Source organism: Pithys albifrons, chromosome 6 (assembly GCF_047495875.1).
Source record: "Pithys albifrons albifrons isolate INPA30051 chromosome 6, PitAlb_v1, whole genome shotgun sequence".
Lineage (NCBI taxonomy): Eukaryota > Metazoa > Chordata > Aves > Passeriformes > Thamnophilidae > Pithys > Pithys albifrons.
In genome coordinates, this window is record NC_092463.1 from 39,084,966 (window position 1) to 39,106,328 (window position 21,363).

General features: G+C 41.9%; 1 protein-coding gene across 2 annotated transcripts in view; it reads right to left on the reverse strand.

Annotated features, from left to right (window-relative positions):
• Positions 1–3,538: 3,538 nt before the first annotated feature.
• The window catches only part of ITPKA (inositol-trisphosphate 3-kinase A), a 41,824-nt gene continuing 23,999 nt past the window's right edge, over positions 3,539–21,363 (reverse strand). For both annotated transcript variants that reach the window (XM_071558393.1, XM_071558392.1), the window contains 6 exons: positions 20,482–20,578; positions 18,378–18,591; positions 15,345–15,549; positions 9,577–9,678; positions 8,560–8,631; positions 3,539–7,678 (listed from right to left, as the gene is read on the reverse strand). In XM_071558393.1, coding sequence (XP_071414494.1) covers positions 7,475–7,678; positions 8,560–8,631; positions 9,577–9,678; positions 15,345–15,549; positions 18,378–18,591; positions 20,482–20,578 — 894 coding nt within the window. In that variant the 3' untranslated portion in view covers positions 3,539–7,474. The remainder of the gene's footprint in view (positions 7,679–8,559; positions 8,632–9,576; positions 9,679–15,344; positions 15,550–18,377; positions 18,592–20,481; positions 20,579–21,363) is intronic.

Here is a 21,363-nt window from a genome sequence, read left to right on the forward strand (position 1 = left end):
TCTGAGATGTAAAGAAAGACACACAAATGAAGGGCAGAGTGAAGGGAAATCTAATGCAAACACTACTGACAGTGCTTTTTATACAAGAAAGTAGAGCAGCTCAACCATTTGAGAAAGCTAAAACCATGACTTTGCTTCACACAGCTGAGCAGGTCATTTTTCCTTGCCTTGCAAGCATAATACACCAACTTGCTGGTAAAGGTAGTTGTTTGGTTTGAAGACACCTCATTTCTAAGGCTTTATTTGGTTTCTTAGGATCTAAACTGATCTTTCCTGGTTAAAGCTGGCAAAATAAGGAGGTAGAAAAGGCAAATAATTTGGATTAAGTCTGAACAGTCTTGGAAGCATTCTGTCCTTGTACCACTCGTGAATGTCACACTGACAACCTACATGCTGCCTTCCTGCGTAATCAAGTTGGGTGGTGAGATGGCAGTTGTAGAATACTCTGGTATCTTTCTGAGGTAAGAGATTCTCTGGTACATGCTTTATGCTTAGTATTCAGCTGCATACACAGGCTGAAGTGCTATCAAGAGAGGGTTGGCTTTGACCACACAGACATACCATTCTTTACCTCATTTAGGGATGGACACTACTGAGCTGTGGTAAAGCAAAGCACAGAGTGAAGAGTGTGAATCCATCCTCAGTGAAATGCAACTTCAGCGCAGGTTTATGCTTTGTTGGTCTGACTTTGTTGCAAGCTTCCTATAGTTTTAGGTCTTTGACTTTAGAATTAATAGTTTTCTATAATGTCATTTGAGTGATAAAAGTATCTTAAGAGCAGGTGTCAAGAGGATAGGACCAGACTCGTTCCAGTGGTACCCAGCAACAGGACAAAGGGCAAGAGGCACAAACTGAAACACGGAACATTCCACCTGAATACAAGAAAAAAACTTTGATATTGACAGAGCACTGAAACAGGTTCCCCAGAGAGACTTCAGAGTCTCCTTCTCCAGAGACACTTGAACACCACGTGGATGTGATCCTGTCCAACCTGCTCAAGGTGAACCTACTTTAGCAGAGGGGGTAGGACTAGATGACCTCTGAAGGTCCTTTTAATGCCAACCCTTCTGTGATTTCCAGACACAAAGGGTGATGATGGCCACCTGTCAGCAATGGTCCATATGGTATGGAAAAAGTTCCAAATATATGTTTTAAAATGACAGATGGTCATTAAGAGAGGAGTCCCTCTCTGTGGGGCAAATTCCAGTAGCAGCATGGGGACTGAGGGGCTTAGTGACCAGGGCAGATAGTTGACCTTGCCTCCTGCCCTTCTTTCCCTTACACCTTTGCTTTAATTCTCTGGCTTCTCTCACATTTAGCTCATTGCCTGTCCTGTCTTACATCCAAGAGCTGCTATAGCCCAGTGAGACAAGGCAGAAAAACCCATTTATCAGAAAATTTTCTCATTCTTTCCTCTGGTAGAGTCTAATATTTTTGGTCATGTTTCAGACTGGCCACCTCTGGAACATTCTGGTCAAAAATAAATGTATCTACTCTTAGTTAATTAGAATTTTATCAGTTTATCCTTATCTTTTGGATTATATTCATCTTATGGTTTATATATTGATACTTTTTCCCCCAAAAGTGACCTACCAAACTCTCCAACAGTTGTGAGCTGGTGCCAGCCATTTAGCCCCTTCTTCCCTGAATATGTGATAAGGCCACAGCAGAGTGCAATGAGGTTAGTTCAGCTGCATTGGACATGATGCCAGCTCACTCTTCAACCCTTGTAACAGGCTCTGTCCTAAGCAGAGTACTGGTGGTCATGACCCTGTTTTTGCAGGCCCATTATGACTTTGCTTTCAATTCTACTTACCACTCAGCACGGGTTGGAAACTGGTGGCAAGAGAGGAGTAAAATACTGATTTGTTCAGAAGTCATGAGAAGGTAACCATAAAATCTTTTCTTCCCTCAGACTCCTTATGAAGTAGCAGGCACAAGACAGTTCTTTGTATTTAACGTGGAAATGACTATATAATACCGTCCATATGGTCACTCAGCTTGGGCTACCACTGTTTTCCCCATATGTAGCACTTGCTTCAAACTAATTCATAAATTTAGAAAAGCTGATAGTGATAAAATAAGGTAAACCATTGAAAAGTGAAGTGAGAGAAGAGCACAGTTCTATTACCAGTGCCACAGGCAGTCTTGGCTGCAGCTATGTCTTCTCTTTATAAACAGAATGCAAGTTCAGCACTTTGCACAAATACCCATTTTACTGAATAGGTGCATCAAGGTAGTTATTTAGAGGAAGCACATAGACAAAGCTGCATTGAAGCAGAACAGAACTCCATCCTGACCAGGATCTTATCTCTAGGAGTACTCAAGAGTGGGGTGTTGAAGAGCAACTGTAAGAGTAAGGTGAGCATGTACTGATAATTTATTTCATAGACATACTTTGATGGTTTACAACAGCATGTAGCTCAGGGCTGTACTGAGGCAGATGCAGTCTCTTCTAACAAGACGGGAGATGGAGCTGCACATACCAAATGGGCACTAAAAGAAAGCTGGGAATTTTAAAAGAATCTGCATTAGCAATCTAAGCTTTATACAAGCTCTTAACTCTCTCAAATGGAATAATCTTCTGTCAGTATAGTTGCCATGAATCTTTGATCTGTAGCAGGTTTTCTAGCTGCTTTTTAAAACCCTCACAGATAATGAATTTTTAATATCTGGAAAAATAATGCTAATATTGCTCCGGTTGTGATGCTGAATGCTACATGCTGTCCAAATCATAATATCTTATAAGAAAAATAACAATGACAAAAACAAAAGAGAAGAAAAATGCTGCTGCTGAGAACAGGGTTTTCTCCAATGTACTTGCATCTCCACAGCTGTGTCAGTCAGGGACCACACTTCCTGAGACCCTTGAGCAGCACAGCTCTGTGAGACTGTTGACATTAGCTGATTTTTTTTTTAACTTGCCATTACCTCTGACCATGGCAGCACTTCTTGCCAACTTACCTTTCTGGGTGACTACTGTACGTAAATTGATGACACACCTGCTTCTATGCAATTTAAAGCTGGACAAGTGTATAATTCTATATTTGCAACACAAAATAAAGAGACACTAACAGTGGTTCCTTGCTTCCCATTCTGCTAAGTACTCTTTGTACACAGGTAAGAATACAGTCTGTCTTGCTGAGAAGGGTTGTCGGTCCTGACAAGTTGACTGCTTCTTCCCTATGGCCATACAAAACTGCCCAGTGGAGCTGTTAACTGCTCTGAGCCTGGCAAGTGCCTCTTCTTACACATGCTTTTATATGCTGTAGGCCATTCACTGAGATTTCTGAGACAGAGCTTACCTGGAAGGAAGCCAACAAGCATGGTGTGGGTCAGATTCTAAAGTTAACATATGCAAGGGTCTTTAGAACCAAGTTCCATTGTTAGCTTCCAGATGTCTTAGAATTGGTTTTGCTTTAGGAAATACCAGATGCTAAAGACTAAAAGCAAAAGAAACACGGAAATAAACAGGGTTTTTTCCCTTCCCTAAGGAAATTCTGGAAGAAAAGATACCATTCTTATGTGACCAATCACAGCAGATGTCTGTTTTCCTTCAGTCTCATTTATTTAGTAGCATACACACTTCAGAGTAACAAACACTCATCCAATACAGTCAATGTCAAAAGTGACCATGGTCAGCATTGCATTGTAGTGTTCAGAACGGATGCATGTGGATGATACAGGCCATTTGATCCCAGTACCTTAACAAATAATAACAACAGCAACAAAAAAAATAGCAAAAGCCCTCAGAAGTACTTAAGGGTTTGGTCCAACTCCCATTGAAATCTTTCCCTTTAACAGGAACTGGATCAGATGTTAAGTGAATTTCTCCCTGTACAAAACTTAGAGGGATTTAATTTTTACCACTGTGGTTAAGTTTTAGTCACATTTATATCCCTGTGGGGCCTCAACACTCAACATTTTTAAACTTATCTGCTGTATCTCTTTGTGCATTTTTTTCTATATTGCACCTTCCACCTAAGAATCTCACAGCATCTTGTAGGCAATAATGAAGGACAGCCTCACACCATTCCCGTGAGGTAAGTAAGCACTGTTCCCATCTGTAAAATGGGAATAAAAGTGATGCCTAGTTGTCCAAGGCAAAAAAAACCCAAGTCAATGACAAAGCGCAAGGAAAGAATTCCTACTTTCAGATTCCCACAGGAATGCAGCAGCTACAGCAGTAAACATTGCTGCATCTAACCAGTGAGTTTAGAGACCTTGGGGCCTAAGTCAGAGGTCATCTGTTCAGCACCAAAGTGCCTCTGGGCCAGCATATCTCACCAGAGTGTGGAAATACTCATACTCTCAGTGTCTCCAGAGTGAGCCACTATTATCTCAGAGGATGCATTAATGAACTACATTCTGGATTTGCACATGAACAAGTACCTTGGTTACCAGGCACCAGCTCTTCCATGTTACATGTCTGTGCAAATGCATCACATTGACCCTCTTGTAAATACAAGCTTATTCAAGGCAACTTAATCCATAGTGAAAGAAGGCAATGCTGCTTCCTCACACTAGCAAGAGTGTGATACAGACAGGTGCTCTGGGCCATCTGATGCCAAATGGTATCTAACTCACCCTGTGGTAGTTTGCTCATGAGCTCACAGCCTCACTCCTCTAGAGTTCCAGTGCTCAGCTGGAAATCCCGCCCTTGGCAGTTTGCCATGAAAAGCTGCCTCCCTCTCTCCTTTTCTATAACAGCAGCAGATGACTGAGATTTCTTCCTTTCTAATCCCTTAGCAAGGCAAAGAGGTCATTTCAAAACTAACTTGCTAGAACTATGCCTCATCTAGAATGAGTTTCCAGACCAGCACTTGCTTTAGCAGAGATTTTCATTTTCCCCTGACCTTTCCAACTACTGCAGAGGAACAGATCTTTCTCCATGTTTTCCCCCCAAGACTAGTTTTTTTGAAGCTACTGATACCACATTGCTGCCAGTTTTCTTTTAGAAGTGAACAGTCATTCTAAAAGTTTGTCGAAAATTCTCAAATGACATTTCACCACAAAACTTTACTGTATAAATCTCGCCTCTAGAAAATAAGTTACATTGGTGCAAAAGATTCACAGATGTGCTATCAGAAGAAAGAAATTTAACTCTGAAGATTAATTAGGCAAACCACTAAATTAATTATATCTTAACAGTGTTATTTCTAACTGTATTTTTTTTCATTATGGTAGGATTGCTTAGAATTGAAGTTTCATAAAAAAGGCAATGCTATTAAAGTCCTCCCTGTGAGACCTATATACCTACTATTCTCCTTAAGCACTCCTACCTGGTGGCTTAACCTGTTAGCTTCAGGAAAGGAGAAATACTTTGCTTTTAAATTGTGTTGAATTCACCACAGATTCATTTGCCATCTCATAGCACTTCCAAAGTTAGAAGGCATCTGGAATGATATTTGTGCTCACTGTCTCTTCAAAAAAAAAAAGCAGTGTAAACACATCTAAGTGGAAAATTTATTAACATACTATCAGGAATATAAAACTGAAAGACTTCAAGAGGCCACAGAAGTCATCTGAATTTACAGTGAACTGCAAAAATAGTTCCCAGTTTCAGACAACTTCTCGTTTAGGATAAAATGTTTCCACATGTCATTACTTTCTACGGAATACCTACTCTAAGTCATCTAACATGTCACAACCGAGCTTCAATTTTTAATACTGCTGTTTTGTTTGGAGGTGATGAAAAAGTAATTAAATATGACTGATCTTTTAGTACAGTAGTGTGTTATCCAAAGTAACTCCTTTTAGAAGTTATTTTAGGCTCTTCAGTTCTAATTACAAATGGTATACATAGATTTCATTCCAGATCTGGACTTTACAGGGTATTTTTTGCTCATCATAGTGATTATTATTGAAGTAGCAGTTTCTCAAAGCATAGAGTCAGCTTCTTATATCCAAAAGTTCTCAGAATCTCTCCTGAGCACAGGACATCAGCAAAAGACAGAAATTTTTTATCCATGTGCGTTACCAGCTTTAGATGTTGAAAGGGGATTAACCATCAACTAGTAATGCAAGTCTTGTCCACATTTTGGAAACTGCATCATCACATTATTAATATTAAAACCTAGAAAGCGAGTGAACACGTGACTAATGATATATTTATACTATTAGTATTTAAAGGCCTTAAGTATTTTAAGTTCAAGTGACTAGAAGAAACCAAGGAGAAGATGTGTGAAGCCATTACAAGAAAACACTTCAGTCTTTCTTGATTTTAACCTAAAAACTGAATTTTCTGTAGCTGTGCCTGAATCACTGCAAAAGAAGAATGAATCACAGAAAGCCCTGTGATTGCAGACAGGGACTTAGAGGATGTGATATATCTTCACCCAAACTGCCTGGATTTAACAGCTGGTACCTTGGAGGAAGGTTGCCTGGGAATTATCTCATCACTGTGTAATGCTATGAAGGCAGAAACATTACCTGATTGCTGTGCCAGTTTACACTTTAGTGGCAGCATGGTATTTGAGAACAGGAACATGGCCAAGAAGTCAAGTACATTAGAAGACAGTCAAACCATGATCTTAAGAGATCACAGTGGTTGCTGATTACTAGTACGTGCATATGCGTGCATGTGTATAGGGGTCTTACCTTTAAAAATAAACAAGCCTGGAAAAAAAAAGTTCCCTGATCTGTGTGTGAAAGATCATTAGTGATTTTCAGAATTGCAGTTCAGCAGCAAGAGGCCAAACTTGCCCAGCTACTAACATTTCCAACAGCTTACTCAGTTGGAAAGTCAAATAGTTTTGGAGACAATAGGCTGCTATTCTCTCCCTGGAGTACTTGTAATCTCCTGAGAAGCTACATAAAAAGCCAAGGCTGTTCCTGGATAGAACTGAGGCTAGGGTGGGGAAGAGGAGCAATGGTCAACAGCAGTTAGCCACATCAAACCACTACAAACTGCTGTCTCCCTTCGCTCCAAGTTTTTTGTGATTATCACCCATTTCCACCCTGTTCACACTGTAATATAATGCAGCAGAAATTGTTGGTCCAAACTGTAGTATACACAGGAGAAAGAAGACTTGGAATTAGAGAGAAAAAAACCAATCGTGTTTCGAAACTGTGCAGTTCCTTGAAAATTTGTTTTTCCTACCCTGAGTCTCCAAGCATTTACCCTGGTTCACTAAGAAGTAATGTGGAGTCCCATTGTGCCAGAAATTCTGGTTCACCACACAGACCTCTTAACTCATGCTGGTGTGATTCCCAAGTATGGAGATCTTCATTCTCTGAGGACCAGTCTCAAGCTTGTCTGGTGCAATACAGACAAATCTGGAGTTATTTGTCTAGGTCCATAGAGGGCTGATGCAAAGTAATTTTGATCACTAACTGCTGGGTTCTGGATGTAGCTTCCTCTGCACTGATGACCTCAGGAGCTTGGAGTTAAAGGTTTCTTTCTGAGTTTCCTTCTACTTCAGTAAAGCAGAAAATTACAGAGAAGCCCTGCAAGTTTTGTGCCATTCTCAACTCATCTTTCAGTGATGCTTTCAAAGATGCTAATCAAATTGTCCAACCCCAACAAGTACCCATCCTCCCTGTTGCCTTCTTGCCAGGGGATCCTGTGATCCAGTGTCTGCCCATCAGGGAGAAGGGTAGTCTTTCCAAAATCAATCAGCCACACATTAGCATTCCCACTGCCATCATGTACAAAAAGTAGTGAACTTCCAACGACCTGGAAGACAGATTGAGATAATGTGGTTAAAAATAGATCTTCTGCTCTTCCCATAACTTAACACTTCCTGCTAAGAAGACGGCCTCCTCGGATGACCTGTAATCCAACAGACCTTTGGGTTGCACTTCTACATTGACAATTTATATGCCCCATTTGCATAACCATATCAATCAGTAAGGTACAAACGGGCATGTAGATAAGAAGAGAGACTCAGTAGATAAGGGGAAGAAAAGCAATTCTTCATCTCACTTGGCAACAGGTTTCAATTTGAGCAATTCAGCAAGACTAATGACTACTTTCAAAGACAGAAAACAGTCCATGATTAACAAAAATATCTCTAGAAATAAGAGGACATCAACAAGGTAAAATAAAATGTCTAATTTCAAAATCGTGAGCTGTAACAAGCAGAATTTACAATGCTAATGATGCCTTCTGCACAGCAAAGCATACAGGGAGAACATATAAAGTAGAATTATACAGTATTTCAATGTAAATCCATTTTAACTAATACAGCCTTCATTGTCAAACGAGAACAATGCTACTGTACCAAATGCAAGCTTCCACATTGCCATTCCTCTGTAAAGATTCCCACTAAAACACACAATGATTAGAGAAACTGCAGGAAATTGGTATTAATAAGCCATTCTGTGCAGTGGCCGAGAGCCGTAAGTGCTCGGATATCAGACAGGAGGATTTATTTTCCCTCAATTAGTTTAATCTTCTGTATCATTCTGATCACGGCTTTGTGGTATGTGTTGTTAATATGCATGAGTTTTGTTCTACAAACTCCTTTCTACTCATCCAACAGGCTACTCTGAAGTACATCTGAATGACCAAACAAAGAAGCAATGCATCTCCACAGCATTACACGCTCTGCTCACCTCATGTCGCTTAAAGAAGTCTGAGGATTCTAGAATGACATTAATTTCCTGCAGACGCTTGAGGTATTTTTTCTGGAGGAAGAAAAAACAAACAACCCATAAGCATTTAACTGAATACTGAATAAAGATACTCTGTTTGCAAGAGTCAATATAACGAGATCATAATAATTTTAGGCTAGAGGTCCTTCAAAATAACAGGTTTGTCATTTGAAAGTCAATCTGGTTTTTTTTCCTTCTTCCTAAAGAGAAAAAAGTTTCAAGCAACTAAAAATCTTTCGGTTCTCCAGAGTGAAAAGAGAATGAAATTGTGTTAAGAGAGACCAGGAGCTTCAACCATGGTGGGGGCACTGGTGGTATAAAAAGAATCAAGGCCTAACGTATAAAGCTCTACAGCACATTTTTAATGCTTCCCTGTGTTACCATGCTCCTCCTGGAGGGCTAATCTGCCCTCATAATGGTTTCTACACTGCAGCAAAACACTGTGGCATCCTCTCAAGTTTCAAAGACAAAAGATGTGTTATGCCATCTACCACATGCCTGCTGTGGTACCCATGAAGCAGCATAAAGGAATGGCTCTTTGAGACAAGTTTCACACATGACAGCACAGCCACTCATCAATCTTACTTCCTGCCTCTATGTTCTGTTTTTGTCTTCTTCAGACATAATTCCAAAATCACAGGTTTTTCTGTCAACACAACCCTTGCTTAGATATCATCATTGCTCTGATGCAACTAACATCCATGGTGGAAGCTGATGGCAAGCCAGAAGTTAGCCTGAAAACATTTTGCTAGCACAAGGCATTTGGGGTGAACTAACGGCAAGAGCTGACAGAACTGATCAACTACTTCTTAGAGCCCACCAAGTCCCCATGTCCACTCCATATCCTGAAAGTAACTGGAAGTCAAAATCATTTACTTCCTTAGTAGTACGAGTCATATTTCATGTACCAAAGAAAGCATGGCCCTAAAGCAAGTTCACTAGGTCCAAGATCAGCTAACTTGAAGAGTTCACACTTACCAGAATAGTTGTGTTGCCCTCAATGAATTCCAGAAAAACCTGCAGAACTTGCTCCTGTGTCTTTGTAGTTTTGAAGTTTGTGTTACATGTTCCATCCGCTTTCTGCACAAAACCACACAAAGATTATTTATATACTACATGCATATCATTCTCCTCATCAGTCAATCCTCTTGAATCAACAGCTCAGCCCTTGCTAACCAGATAAAAGTGAGTAGTTGAACAGGAAGAACACAGATAAACCAAGTAAGTAGAAGAGATACAAAAGCTGATTGGATAACTTTAAATGGCACTGGCACTTCATTTCCTGTTGAGTGCAAGTAAAAAAAAAAAGCAAACCACCTCATGATATTACCAGCTTGCAGAAGGGTTTTCCCATATGTCAGTGCTAGCAGTGCAAAGTTCAGTGGGGCAAACCACTTGGTTGTCCTCTTGTCTAGATGTAGTGAAACCCTGGCTGAGGGCATAAAGGAACACTTCCAAGCCCAATTTTACCTTTGGCAAAGGACAGTGTAGGCATGCTTCATCCAAGTGGGTCCTGGAGAAATTCATAGTACTTTTGTGCTAGCACTAAGGCTCAGTACAGAATTATCCTGCTCCTGAAAAAAACAAGTCTTTTTTATGTGCTGGTAGTGACCAGCTTGTGTTTCTAGATCTACAAGTAAGAGCAGTGCATGAATTGGAGGCACCTGTCAACACAGACCTTATGAACATGCATGTCTCCAAGAGCATACCTGTTGCTTCAAGAGACACAAATAGGAGACCCTAGGACAATCATGTAAAATAAAGCAATTACTACAGTTGGTAATAAAAGTCCACTAAAATCTTGCAGGATTATTGAACTCTCCATTGCATCAGTCCAATGAAATCCCTTGTTTTCATTATAAGAGTAAATCAGCAGGTCATCAAAATGCATTCTCTCCTCTATATTAAGTCACTGTATCAAAACTGGATAAATTCAGCTCCAGACTAAGCAGGTGAAACACTATTTATTCCACAGTTGAACTTGGCTTCTAATGTGTACATGAAAAAATTCAATAATGCTAAAATTCCGTATCTTTCATGCAAGGGAATGAACTGACTGAATGGCAGAGCCATGTAGAACTGCCTCCCACCTACCAGACTTTCTAGAAGCAGAATAAACAGAATTTTATTTCAAGGCTGTGGGCCAGATACAAGTGTGGCGTGTCAGCCTGATGAGATGTGCAAGTTATGCAAGAGCAGTTCAGCAGGTAGGCAGTGAAAGTTATAAGCCATCTGATCTGATGTATGATAATACTCAACAGCACACAGAAATTTGGAACTTCATCTGATGCCTTGTACCTCTTCACTAGAGTAAGGTTTTAAAAATAATTTCTCCCTATGCCGCAAATCCCAGTGCAGAGTCTGGAATAGCTGCTGTGTTCCCTTTTCATGCTTTTTTGTCTGAACAGACTAGTTGCTTGCTTCCCTGCAGCTGAGAAACACTTCTATGATTTTGCTCCTTTTCAGTAGTTGGCAGGAAATGTAACTGCTGCCCGTGCTTAGCTGCTGTAAACAACACTCAGATTTTAAATGGTACCATCCCTAATATTCTAAACCAGGGCTCTGCAACAACTATGGATGTATCTGATCCCCAGGAGACACTTGCCTGACTCACTCCTGGAAGTCATACTTTTGTCAAGGACTCCACATACATTCCTGCACAGCAGAGCAGTGCATCACACAGTGCAGCTCGTAGGCCCCTTGCAACACTTCTCATTAGATGTGACAGTGACATGGCTAGTAGGAGGGCAGGTTTCACAGCTCCATAAAGCAACGCTACTTATCTTAACCCATGTGATCTTGCTCAGAGTTCTCTGCAGACTTCCCTTGAAGGAGTCTGGATTAACGTAATAGACTCACAAAGATTGATTAACCAAACCTGATGTCCTCCTGGGCATATGGCTATCCCTGATCTCCAGCTAAATGAATGGTATCAACTTTCCAAACTGCACAGAAATTCAGTGATAGAATGGGAAGCCAGAAATCCTAATTCTGGGCCCCACACATCTCAGCTCTGTGAAACTACCAGCTGAGTATTGTAGAGAAAAACGTTTGTGATGCCCAGCCTTCACACAGGCCCTGCCAGAGAGGAAACATGAATCAGAATCAAGCAGGCACAAGATAGCAAGTGTCAGGTTCCAGCTGTAAGAAAACCAAATGGTTTGAACTATTTTTGATAGAAGGAAAAATGATAAATCCCAGAAATGAACCTGACTTGATTTTAGATATATGGAAGCAAGGCAAAGAAAGAGACTGATCAGACTAATGAGAAAAGGCACCCCACTATGAAGGAGTGCATATGGTGAATCAGATCTCATTTATCAGCAGCTGCTTCACAAAAGGACTTATATGATTTCACTTTCTTTGCTTCCACTTCTTACCAAGCAGCCACAGAGCAGGAATATTTCTGAGTGACCAAACACAACACATCTTCTCATCTAACTCCAGGAGTTATCAGTGCGATCAGGGAGAACAGCCCCTTTCTCCCAATAACCACTAGCTGGCACCACTGACTTTTACAGGCTCTCATGCCAAAACAGGGATCCCTGCAGAATGGCTTTGCTTTTCTTCAAATATACAGAATATATTGTTTGGCTGCAGTAAAAGTGTAGGGAGTACTGACTAGCTATATTGTTTGAACAACTCACCTTCTGCAACCATTTCTCCATGTAAAAACATTAGAGAATGATACCTATGTTCCTCGTAACATCACAGAGAGATAGAGGGAAAGGTAATGAAAATACTGAAGTACTCCAAAGCATTTCCTGTGCTTAATCAAGGATTAAGTATTCATGTTTTGCAGAGTTACCGCACTGTCTTATGCAGTCTATGTGCCATACTGCTCCTACCCATTTCTGACAAGCAATAAAACCATAAAGAACAAGCCAGGAGCCATTCTGAAGCTTCCCTGTGCTCCTTTATCTCAGTCACTATCCAGGACTCAACATAAATCTGTACATCTACACTCACCAACTATCATTCCAAGAACATACATGAAAGGTCTCAAGATCATCTGGGTTTCTGATTCCTTTACACACAGCATACAAAGACCTAAGTGGTATAGGAATAAAACAATTATCTTGATAACACCATTAGTTGACTAAAGGGCAAGACAGGATCCTGTGCCTTGGCTGGACTGGAGCCAGATCATTTACCACCCAGACAGTTCCTGTATGATAATGCTTGTGTCTAAAAGCCAGGAGTGGGTGGCACAGTGTACAAGGGGCCAGCACACCATGAGCTGGAAGCCTCATTTCCTGTATTACAGCAGGAAAATCTGTGAGTAAAAAAGGGAGAATACAACACAGGGAAGCAGAGGAGAAGGGGGTATCTAAAGAGCCTCTGTCCATCATCATCACCCTCTTTTATTTGTTTCTTATTTCTATGAGCTTGAATTGTGAAATGGGAGCAAAACTAATCCAAATCATAATTTACAATGTCCTAATTTACGTAAATTAAATGTGTATACTTTGGGAACATTCTGACATTGTACATCGCCCACAATAACTTCTTTATAGCTGTCCTGTCATGGGTTTCAGGTAACAAGTACTCACCCAGGGTGCAGGTGGGTTTGGGAAGCCCTCATCATTCACTCTACTGCTACAGGTACACCTTTAACTAAACCCAAGAAAACTAGTTTAAGGTTGGTTGTGAAGGCCTATGCAAGCAGCAAGTACACTTCTGGATTCCAGCAAGTGCTAATATTCAAGTAACTGAGTCAGGGTGCTATTATGAGAGTAGGCTTTTGGGCAGGTATCTAACATTGCCATGGAACACAACACATGGAGGGCAGGGAGGTGATTCGAGACAGCCAGCACAGCTTCACCAAGTGAAAGTACTGCCTCACCAACCTAGTGACCTTTTGTGATGGAGTGACTACATCAGTGGACAAGGGAAGGGTTGCAGACATCATTTATCTGGACTTCTGTAAAGTCTTTCACATGGTCTCCCACATCCTTCTCTCCAAACTGCAGAGATGGATTTGATGAGTGGACTGCTAGATGGATTAAGACATTGGTTGGACAGTTGCATCCAGAGGGTAGTGGTCAATGGCTCAAACTCCCAGAGGACATTAGTGACAACTGATGGCCCTCAGGGGTCTGTATTGGAATGAGTGTCATTTAATATCTTCATTAAGGACATAGACAAAGGGATGAAATGTACCCTCAGCAAATTTGCAGATGAACATCAAGCCAAGTGGTGTGGTTGACACATCTGAAGGACAGGATGCCACCCAGAAGGACCTAGACAGGCTCAAGAAGTGAGCCTGTGGGAATCTCATGCAGTTTAAGTGCAAGGTGCTGCACCTGAGTTGGGGCAAGCCCCAGTATCAAGCCAAGCTGGGGGATGAACAGATTGAGAGCAGCCCTGCCAAGGAGGACTTGGGGTTGCTGATGGATGAGAGATTGGACATGAGCTGGCAGTGAATGTGGACTTGCAGCCCAGAAAGCCGATCGTGTCCTGGGCTGCATCAGAAGCAGTGTGATCAGCAGGGCAAGGGAGGGGATTCTGACCCTCTGCTCTGCTCTGGTGAGACCCCATCTGGAGTACTGGGTGAGGCTCTGGGGTCCCCAGCACAGGAAGGACAGAGATCTGTTGGAGTGAGTCCAGAGGAGGTCACCAAGATGATTAAAGGGATGGAACACCTCTCCTCTGAGGAAAGGCTGAGAGAATTGGGTTTGTTCAGCCTGGAAAAGAGAAGGCTTTGGGATGACATAATTGTAGTCTTCTGATACCTGAAGGGAGTCTACAGGAAAGATGGAGAGGGATTTAATACAAGAGCATGTAGTGATAGGACAAGGAGGAATGAATTCAAACTGAGAGTAGGTTTAGATTAGATATCAGGAAAAATTTCTTTACTGTGAGGTTGGTGAGGCACTGGAACAGGTTGCCCAGAGAAGTTGTGGATGCTCCACCCCTGGAAGTGTTCAAGGCTGGGTTGGATGGAGTTCTGAGCAACCTGATCTAGTGAAAGGTATTCCGGCCCACAGCATGGGGGTTGGAACTACCAGATCTTTAAGGTCCCTTCTAACCCAAACCATTCTATGATACTATGATTCTATTTAATATAAAGAATTAATGGGTAGGAAACAAAATTGCCAAGGTTCTTCTGTGGCTCTAACATACTATCCTAAGAATGGTACAGGGGCGCAAACTTATCCATCAAGAACAGCAGATGGACTTTGTTGATGGAGAAAATTTATTTTGAATTATTTTGGCTTTATTCCAGTTCCATCTATACCAGGTATTGTCATGTACTTAAAAGGAAAAGCAGTTTCCTTGATCCCAAGGGTATCTAAGCAAATGCTTTTAACATGCCTTGCAAATAAACATAACTGCAACAAAACTACTTTACTGTGATTCAGTTGTAATAAATATGCATAGTTCCTGGATAAAAAAAGTAATTGCCTGGGTAGAAGACGTTAATTCTTCTGTTCTGAATTGCTCCTTATAATAGTCTCATTTTCTTTCTATCTCCACACTATACTTCGTTGAGTCCTTCCTGCAAGGTCTCTGTGGTGGATTTAAATAGGGCTGATGTGTATTTGATGCTTAAATTCACTGACACTGCTCTCTTATAATTACAATGAATGTTTTGAAACTGCAATAGAGCAAACTCTATGGTTTCAGTTAGTGCATTTTCACATAATCCTTTGGAACACTCGGCTACTGACGTGCACCAGCTTTACAATTAATCAACATATCAAAGTTTGGGCTCCAGGAACAGGCAGAAGCGAAACTATTACCTTAATTCCTTCAATCCTGAAGCCCAGGTTGGCACTAGAGCTGATGGTTTCCCTCCACTGCATGTATCGGGGCTTGGTGACAGCATGCTGGGCATTCTCTTCAGCCGTGGGTGCAAGAGGATCCACTTCAACCATTTTTTTGTACATGTCCTTACGCAGCTTTGGTTTCTCTCGTGCCTTAGTCAACTCTTCCTCCAGGTATGTTCTGCAAAAACATCACATCTCAACAAAATTGTAGGGCCTTTCCACACATTCGTTTTTACAACTTACAAACTGGCCTCAAAAATATCAACAAGAAAAGTAAGTGTTACCATTGCCTGAGTTTTGTGTATGGGGAAACTAAAGAACACAGAGTAATGACTGTGCAGACATATTTAATGACAGTTGCAGGACTCAGAAATCATCATTCACTTCTTGTTCTAACTATACCTTTACTTACTCTTACAAGTTATTGTTATGTCCTGGTTACAGAATAGGAGAAAAATTAATTCCTACTGTGCCATGAAATAGAAAGAGGACATTAGGAGAGATCACTTACAATGAAATAAAAAAACAAATAGGCCTGTTGAAGACTTACTGCATTCTCTCATCTCAAAAAAAAATTACTACTATCAGTCATGGGTAATTTTTTAGGCCTCAGAAAGTTTAAGTTTTACTTAATGCATTACAGTGAAAGACATAATCACTCTTCATATAGTAAAAACTAAAGAGTAAAGCGGATTACTAGAGCAATTCCAAAGCAGAAGAGGTAATTAAGAACAGGAAGGTGAAAGGTCACAAACCTTCCCAATTTTGCTCTTATCACTGAATCCATTAATGAGGTAATAATGGACCAACCTGATCGCTTTTTACGATCAGGTGACCCACCTGGTGGATGAGGGGAAGGCTGTGGATGTGGTCTATCTGGACTTCAGCAAGGCCTTTGACACTGTCTCCTATAATATACTCCTGAAAAAGCTGGTAGCCCATGGCCTGGACAAGTGCACCCTCTCCTGGATTAAGAGCTGGCTGGAGGGTCGGGCCCAGAGAGTGCTGGTGAACGGAGCTGCATCCAGCTGGCGGCCAGTCACCAGTGGTGTTCCCTAGGGGTCTGTATTGGGTCCAGTTCTGTTTAACATCTTTATTGATGATTTAGATGTGGGGATTGAGTCCATCATCAGCAAATTTGCTGATGACACCAAGCTGGGAGGGAGTGTCGATCTGCTGGAAGGCAGGAGGGCTCTGCAGAGGGATCTGGATAGACTTGAGAGATGGGCTGATTCCAATGGGATGAAGTTCAATAAGGCCAAGTGCCGGGTCCTGCACTTTGGCCACAACAACCCCCTGCAGCGCTACAGGCTGGGCACAGAGTGGCTGGAGAGCAGCCAGGCAGAAAGGGACCTTGGAGTACTAATTGACAGGAAGCTCAACATGAGCCAACAGTGTGCCCAGGTGGCCAAGAAGGCCAATGGGATTCTGTCCTGTATCAAAAATAGCATGGCCAGCAGGACCAGGGAAGTGATCCTTCCCCTGTACTCTGCGTTGGTGAGGCCACACCTTGAGTACTGTGTTCAGTTCTGGGCCCCTGAGTTCAGAAAGGATATTGAGGTGCTGGAGCGAGTCCAGAGAAGAGCAACAAGGCTGGTGAAGGGACTGGAGCACAAGCCCTATGGGGAGAGGCTGAGGGAGCTGGGGTTGTTTAGCCTGGAGAAGAGGAGGCTCAGAGGTGACCTCATCACTGTCTAGAACTACCTGAAGGGAAGTTCTAGCCAGGTGGGGGCTGGTCTCTTCTCCCAGGCACTCAGCAATAGGACAAGGGGGCACGGGCTTAAGCTCTGCCAGGGGAAATTTAAGTTGGATATCAGAAAAAAATTCTTTACAGAGAGAGTAATCAGGCATTGGAATGGGCTGCCCAGAGAGGTGGTGGATTCACCATCCCTAGAGATTTTTAAATGCAGATTGGACGTGGCGCTGAGTGCCATGATCTAGTAAATGGACTGGAGTTGGACCAAGGGTTGGACTCGATTATCTTGGAGGTCTTTTCCAACCCAATAGATTCTATGATTCTATAATTAGAAAGGCACTACCTGTGTTCTCTACATTCCACTGGATTCCTAAAGCTGGCACTTTGTCAGGTGCCTGGAGCTTACTTGCTTCATCACAGTATAACAAATTAGGATGACATTTAGGAGATGCTGTCACTCACTCCCAGAATGTCACTTACTCTGCATAAAATATGAGCTTCTGCAAATCCTTCTCCTCTTTCTTCTGAGCACACCAGTGCTACATATTTCTACTTTGATTTAGCTGACAATTCATTTAAAATTCTGCATCTATTTGAAAAGGAGTATCTGCACTCCTGTAAGTAGAGTAACTCATTTATGACAATAACTCTTGTGCATCTGAGCTTACCCCCAAAAGATGACTCCGACAGTTCATACCTCTTTGTACTGTTACTACAGGCTCTCAAAAGATCCCTATCTATTTTCTATGCTTAGATAATATTTTTAAGGTTTGCCTCTTAATCATAGACAAGGTAACAGAAACGCCTTGAGATATCAGAGTAGGGAAAAATGCAAGAAGGTCCCAAGCAGATGGTCAACTTTTTACAGAAAAGATCAATACAAGCACTGAAAATGGCCTCTCACACTCCTATTCAGTCATTTGCATTTGGAGATGGGAATTTTACTCTTTGTGGGGCTTTCTGAATCGCTGCATACACAAAGGTTCAATAAACTGGCAGTGAATAAATCGTGTCATTTTTTTCCCATGTATTATTAGGCCACTGCAGAAAAACTTTGTTTTCCATCACCCCTGAAATTTTTTTTGAGGCTATAGATCAGTTAGTTTCCAGAATCCACACATAATCAGGCAATAACAGGACATAATGCCCTCAGGTTGTCCAAGGCCATTGCCACAACAACAGATTGTCTGTACTGAATCCCAAGGATCCAAAAATGTTACTGAACTCCTCCAGACAGAGCATGACCACATTCTTCACCTTCCCTCAAATGCATATGGGTTAGAAAGCACTTTCTTTTTCATTTGCCCCACCTGATCCCCATCTTGCAGTCCATCACACTTGGCCCTTCAAAATCAGTAAGCAAGTCATCCAGCTGAATGTAGCTCTCGCCATCTCTCTCCACCACACCATGGAAGCAAGGGACACAGGAGCGTAGTGGGTCTTTCATCAATCGCTCAAAACACTCCTTTTCGTTCTCTGAGAAGCGTTTGAGAATCTTCCCACTATCAGCTGCCTTAAAACTTCCTAAAAAAAAAGAAAATCAAACAAATGCTGACAAGACTGACATGGAAAAAAGAAAAACTTCCCCCACCACTCCAGCTTCATCTACCTCAGCCTCATGGCACCAGTTAAGGATTTCCTCTGAACACAAGAAACATGCTTTTCATAAAAAACAAAAACCAGGACAAACAGCCATTGGCAGTGAAAGTCCATTTGGATACATTCCCATGTTAGAATTTATAGCTTTAAGGAGTGCAGTTGCTCCAGGTCATTGGGCTACTTGTTTCTTTTCCAAGCTAAAGGTCTTTGCTAGGTTATTAAACAGTACTATACTTGCTAAAATGCACAGGAGGAAGCCACAAGCCAGAATTCATTAATCCTCTGGCTATTTTAAAGCTGCATAACACTGCCAGCATTGGCTTTGTCCTTAATCCTCACAAAGGGTATATATACCTGCTGAGTGTGTATGCACGGAGGCAGCAGTCAATCAGTGATAGTTAAACAACCAGGAACAGGCTGTTTAACTGAAGCCAAGCTGAATAGAAGCCAAGCATTGCCCTTTCTACACACACGCAGTGACCACACAAGCACTTAGCTGCAGGTACTGCCTCATCTCTGGAAACCTGCTAATACCCTGCAGGTACAGTCGGTAGTGAACTTGTGTTTTTTACAGCCCCGTGTCTGAATGGTATCTAGAACAAATGAGCCTGCATAAGCCAGTAGACTCCAGCTGTTTGGAGATTCCTGTCCAAACACTCTACTGCTCTGCAACCTGCCAATAACATCTGAGGAAAGTACACTCAGAGGTACCCTTTAATCTACACAAAATAAATTCGGCAGCAAAGTAGGAGCCTCTTTAAACCCTTGCATAACACTCCACTTTTATCACAGTAGGATCCTTCGGCCATTTCAAACCAGTTCTTCTCTGACAAATCACAGAACTGGCACTGCCTCAGCACAAGGGTGAGTGGTAAAGGCCCATGTTTTAGTTCAGAAAAAAAAGGTCATATGAGAGAACAGCTGCAAAAAGGATGGACTAAACACAACCATAGAAAACTGTTAAAGGGAAACTGGAAAAGTATCTCTCCTCATCAGCTTCTAGTAAACTCTTAACTCTCCTCTTCTACCCTACTACATAAGTCTCCAGAAGGTTATGATTACATGACCAGTACATCACTCCACACAGAACAAGCCAACTCCTTACACTCTGTCATCAAAACTGCACAAAAACATCTCCGCAATCTGTGTCATACAAATCAGCCCCACCAACAACACTGTGCAAAACGCAGCTACTCAGTTTCTAGGGCTAAATAAATTCCTCTGCACAGCTTTGCAGTGCACCATATTAGTGTATTAGCATATAAAGAGGTGGTTCAGGTACTCCATTACATGATGCAGCGTAGGTGCCTGCCCACATGTGTACTAATAACTCCCCCCACTAGCACTGCACAGGAATTAAATGAAGCACGAGAGATGCAAAGATGATGCCTTCCCTTTGTGGTTTTTTTGCCTTACCAATGAAACAAAACCTACATCAGGAACACATTTACCAACGTCTACAGACACAAAACTAGAACCAGCCAACTGAGCTGCTGCTTGCACACATACAGTGAACAATGATGGCCTCACATTTTTCCCCTCTAACATGTATTTTTCACACATCAACTTGTAAGGAGGAACTGGGAGCTTGGCCCCTCCCCAGAGTCTGACCATTGCTTCCCTGCTCATCTGATTATTCAGGTAAATCACTCCCTCTTCTCTAACCCCACCACAACTGAAAGATGTTCTAGGTCACAGATTATGTGATATTGGCTGCTACCTTTTTACCTGAAGGAAGTAAATAGAAAAACACTGTTTTCCTTGCTGCTGCCATCCTGAGTCCAGAGATAAACACACTGAAGATACCCATCTCACCTGTATGCCCAGCCAGCTGCACCCATGAGTAGCGCTTCTTGAAAGGGCTGATGACTGGTAAGTTAACCATGGTTTTAATAGTATGCCATGCCTTTTTCTGGAAATAAAGAAAAGGAACATTAAGTTGGGCAAAAGCTGAAATCCTGACATGCCACAAATGTATCACATAGCTTCATGCACATTGAATGGTTCCTCACCCATTTGTAAGTGCTCAAAGGTGGAACCACAAAGCAAACACTATGATCGCTGTTGGAAAAATACGCACACAAACCCAAGAATGGACAAACAAAGATAACACCCTACCATGCACAAGAAAGCTGTCTGTAAGAAATAAAAAAAAAGTCATACTGCACGTCACAGGCCTGTTCTTAGCCACACCATCCTCCCTGTGCCCGAGTCACATACTATGCAGACAGCAGATGCTGAATGAACATGCACACATATGCACATTTAAGTTTCCATGAGACATGCACATAAGCTGCTTGCCACCGTCAGCAACACTTCCTTTCCCAGAGAACTTCAGCATCGCCTCACAATTAACAGCTTTCTCCAAGTCAGCAGGTAAGTCTTGCTGTGACAGATGCATAGCAAATGCATCTCTAGCTGGACACAGAACTCACCCAGGTCCCTCAGCACCCACCGACAAGGTGCTGCAGAATCTACTCCAGGTCACTAATTTTCCGGTTACCTCCCCTCTTTTCCAGTCCTGTTACTTTTTAACAAAGCTGGGCATTGCTCTGGCAACCTTTGGTGTACACACAGTGCAGCTGTTTGGGTACCGCTGCAGGCAGACAGGGAAACAGAACAGCTGCTCAAAACACACAGCTGAGTCCTCCGTCACAAAAGCAGAAAGGAGAAAAAAATGCAGAAAGTGAAAAACTC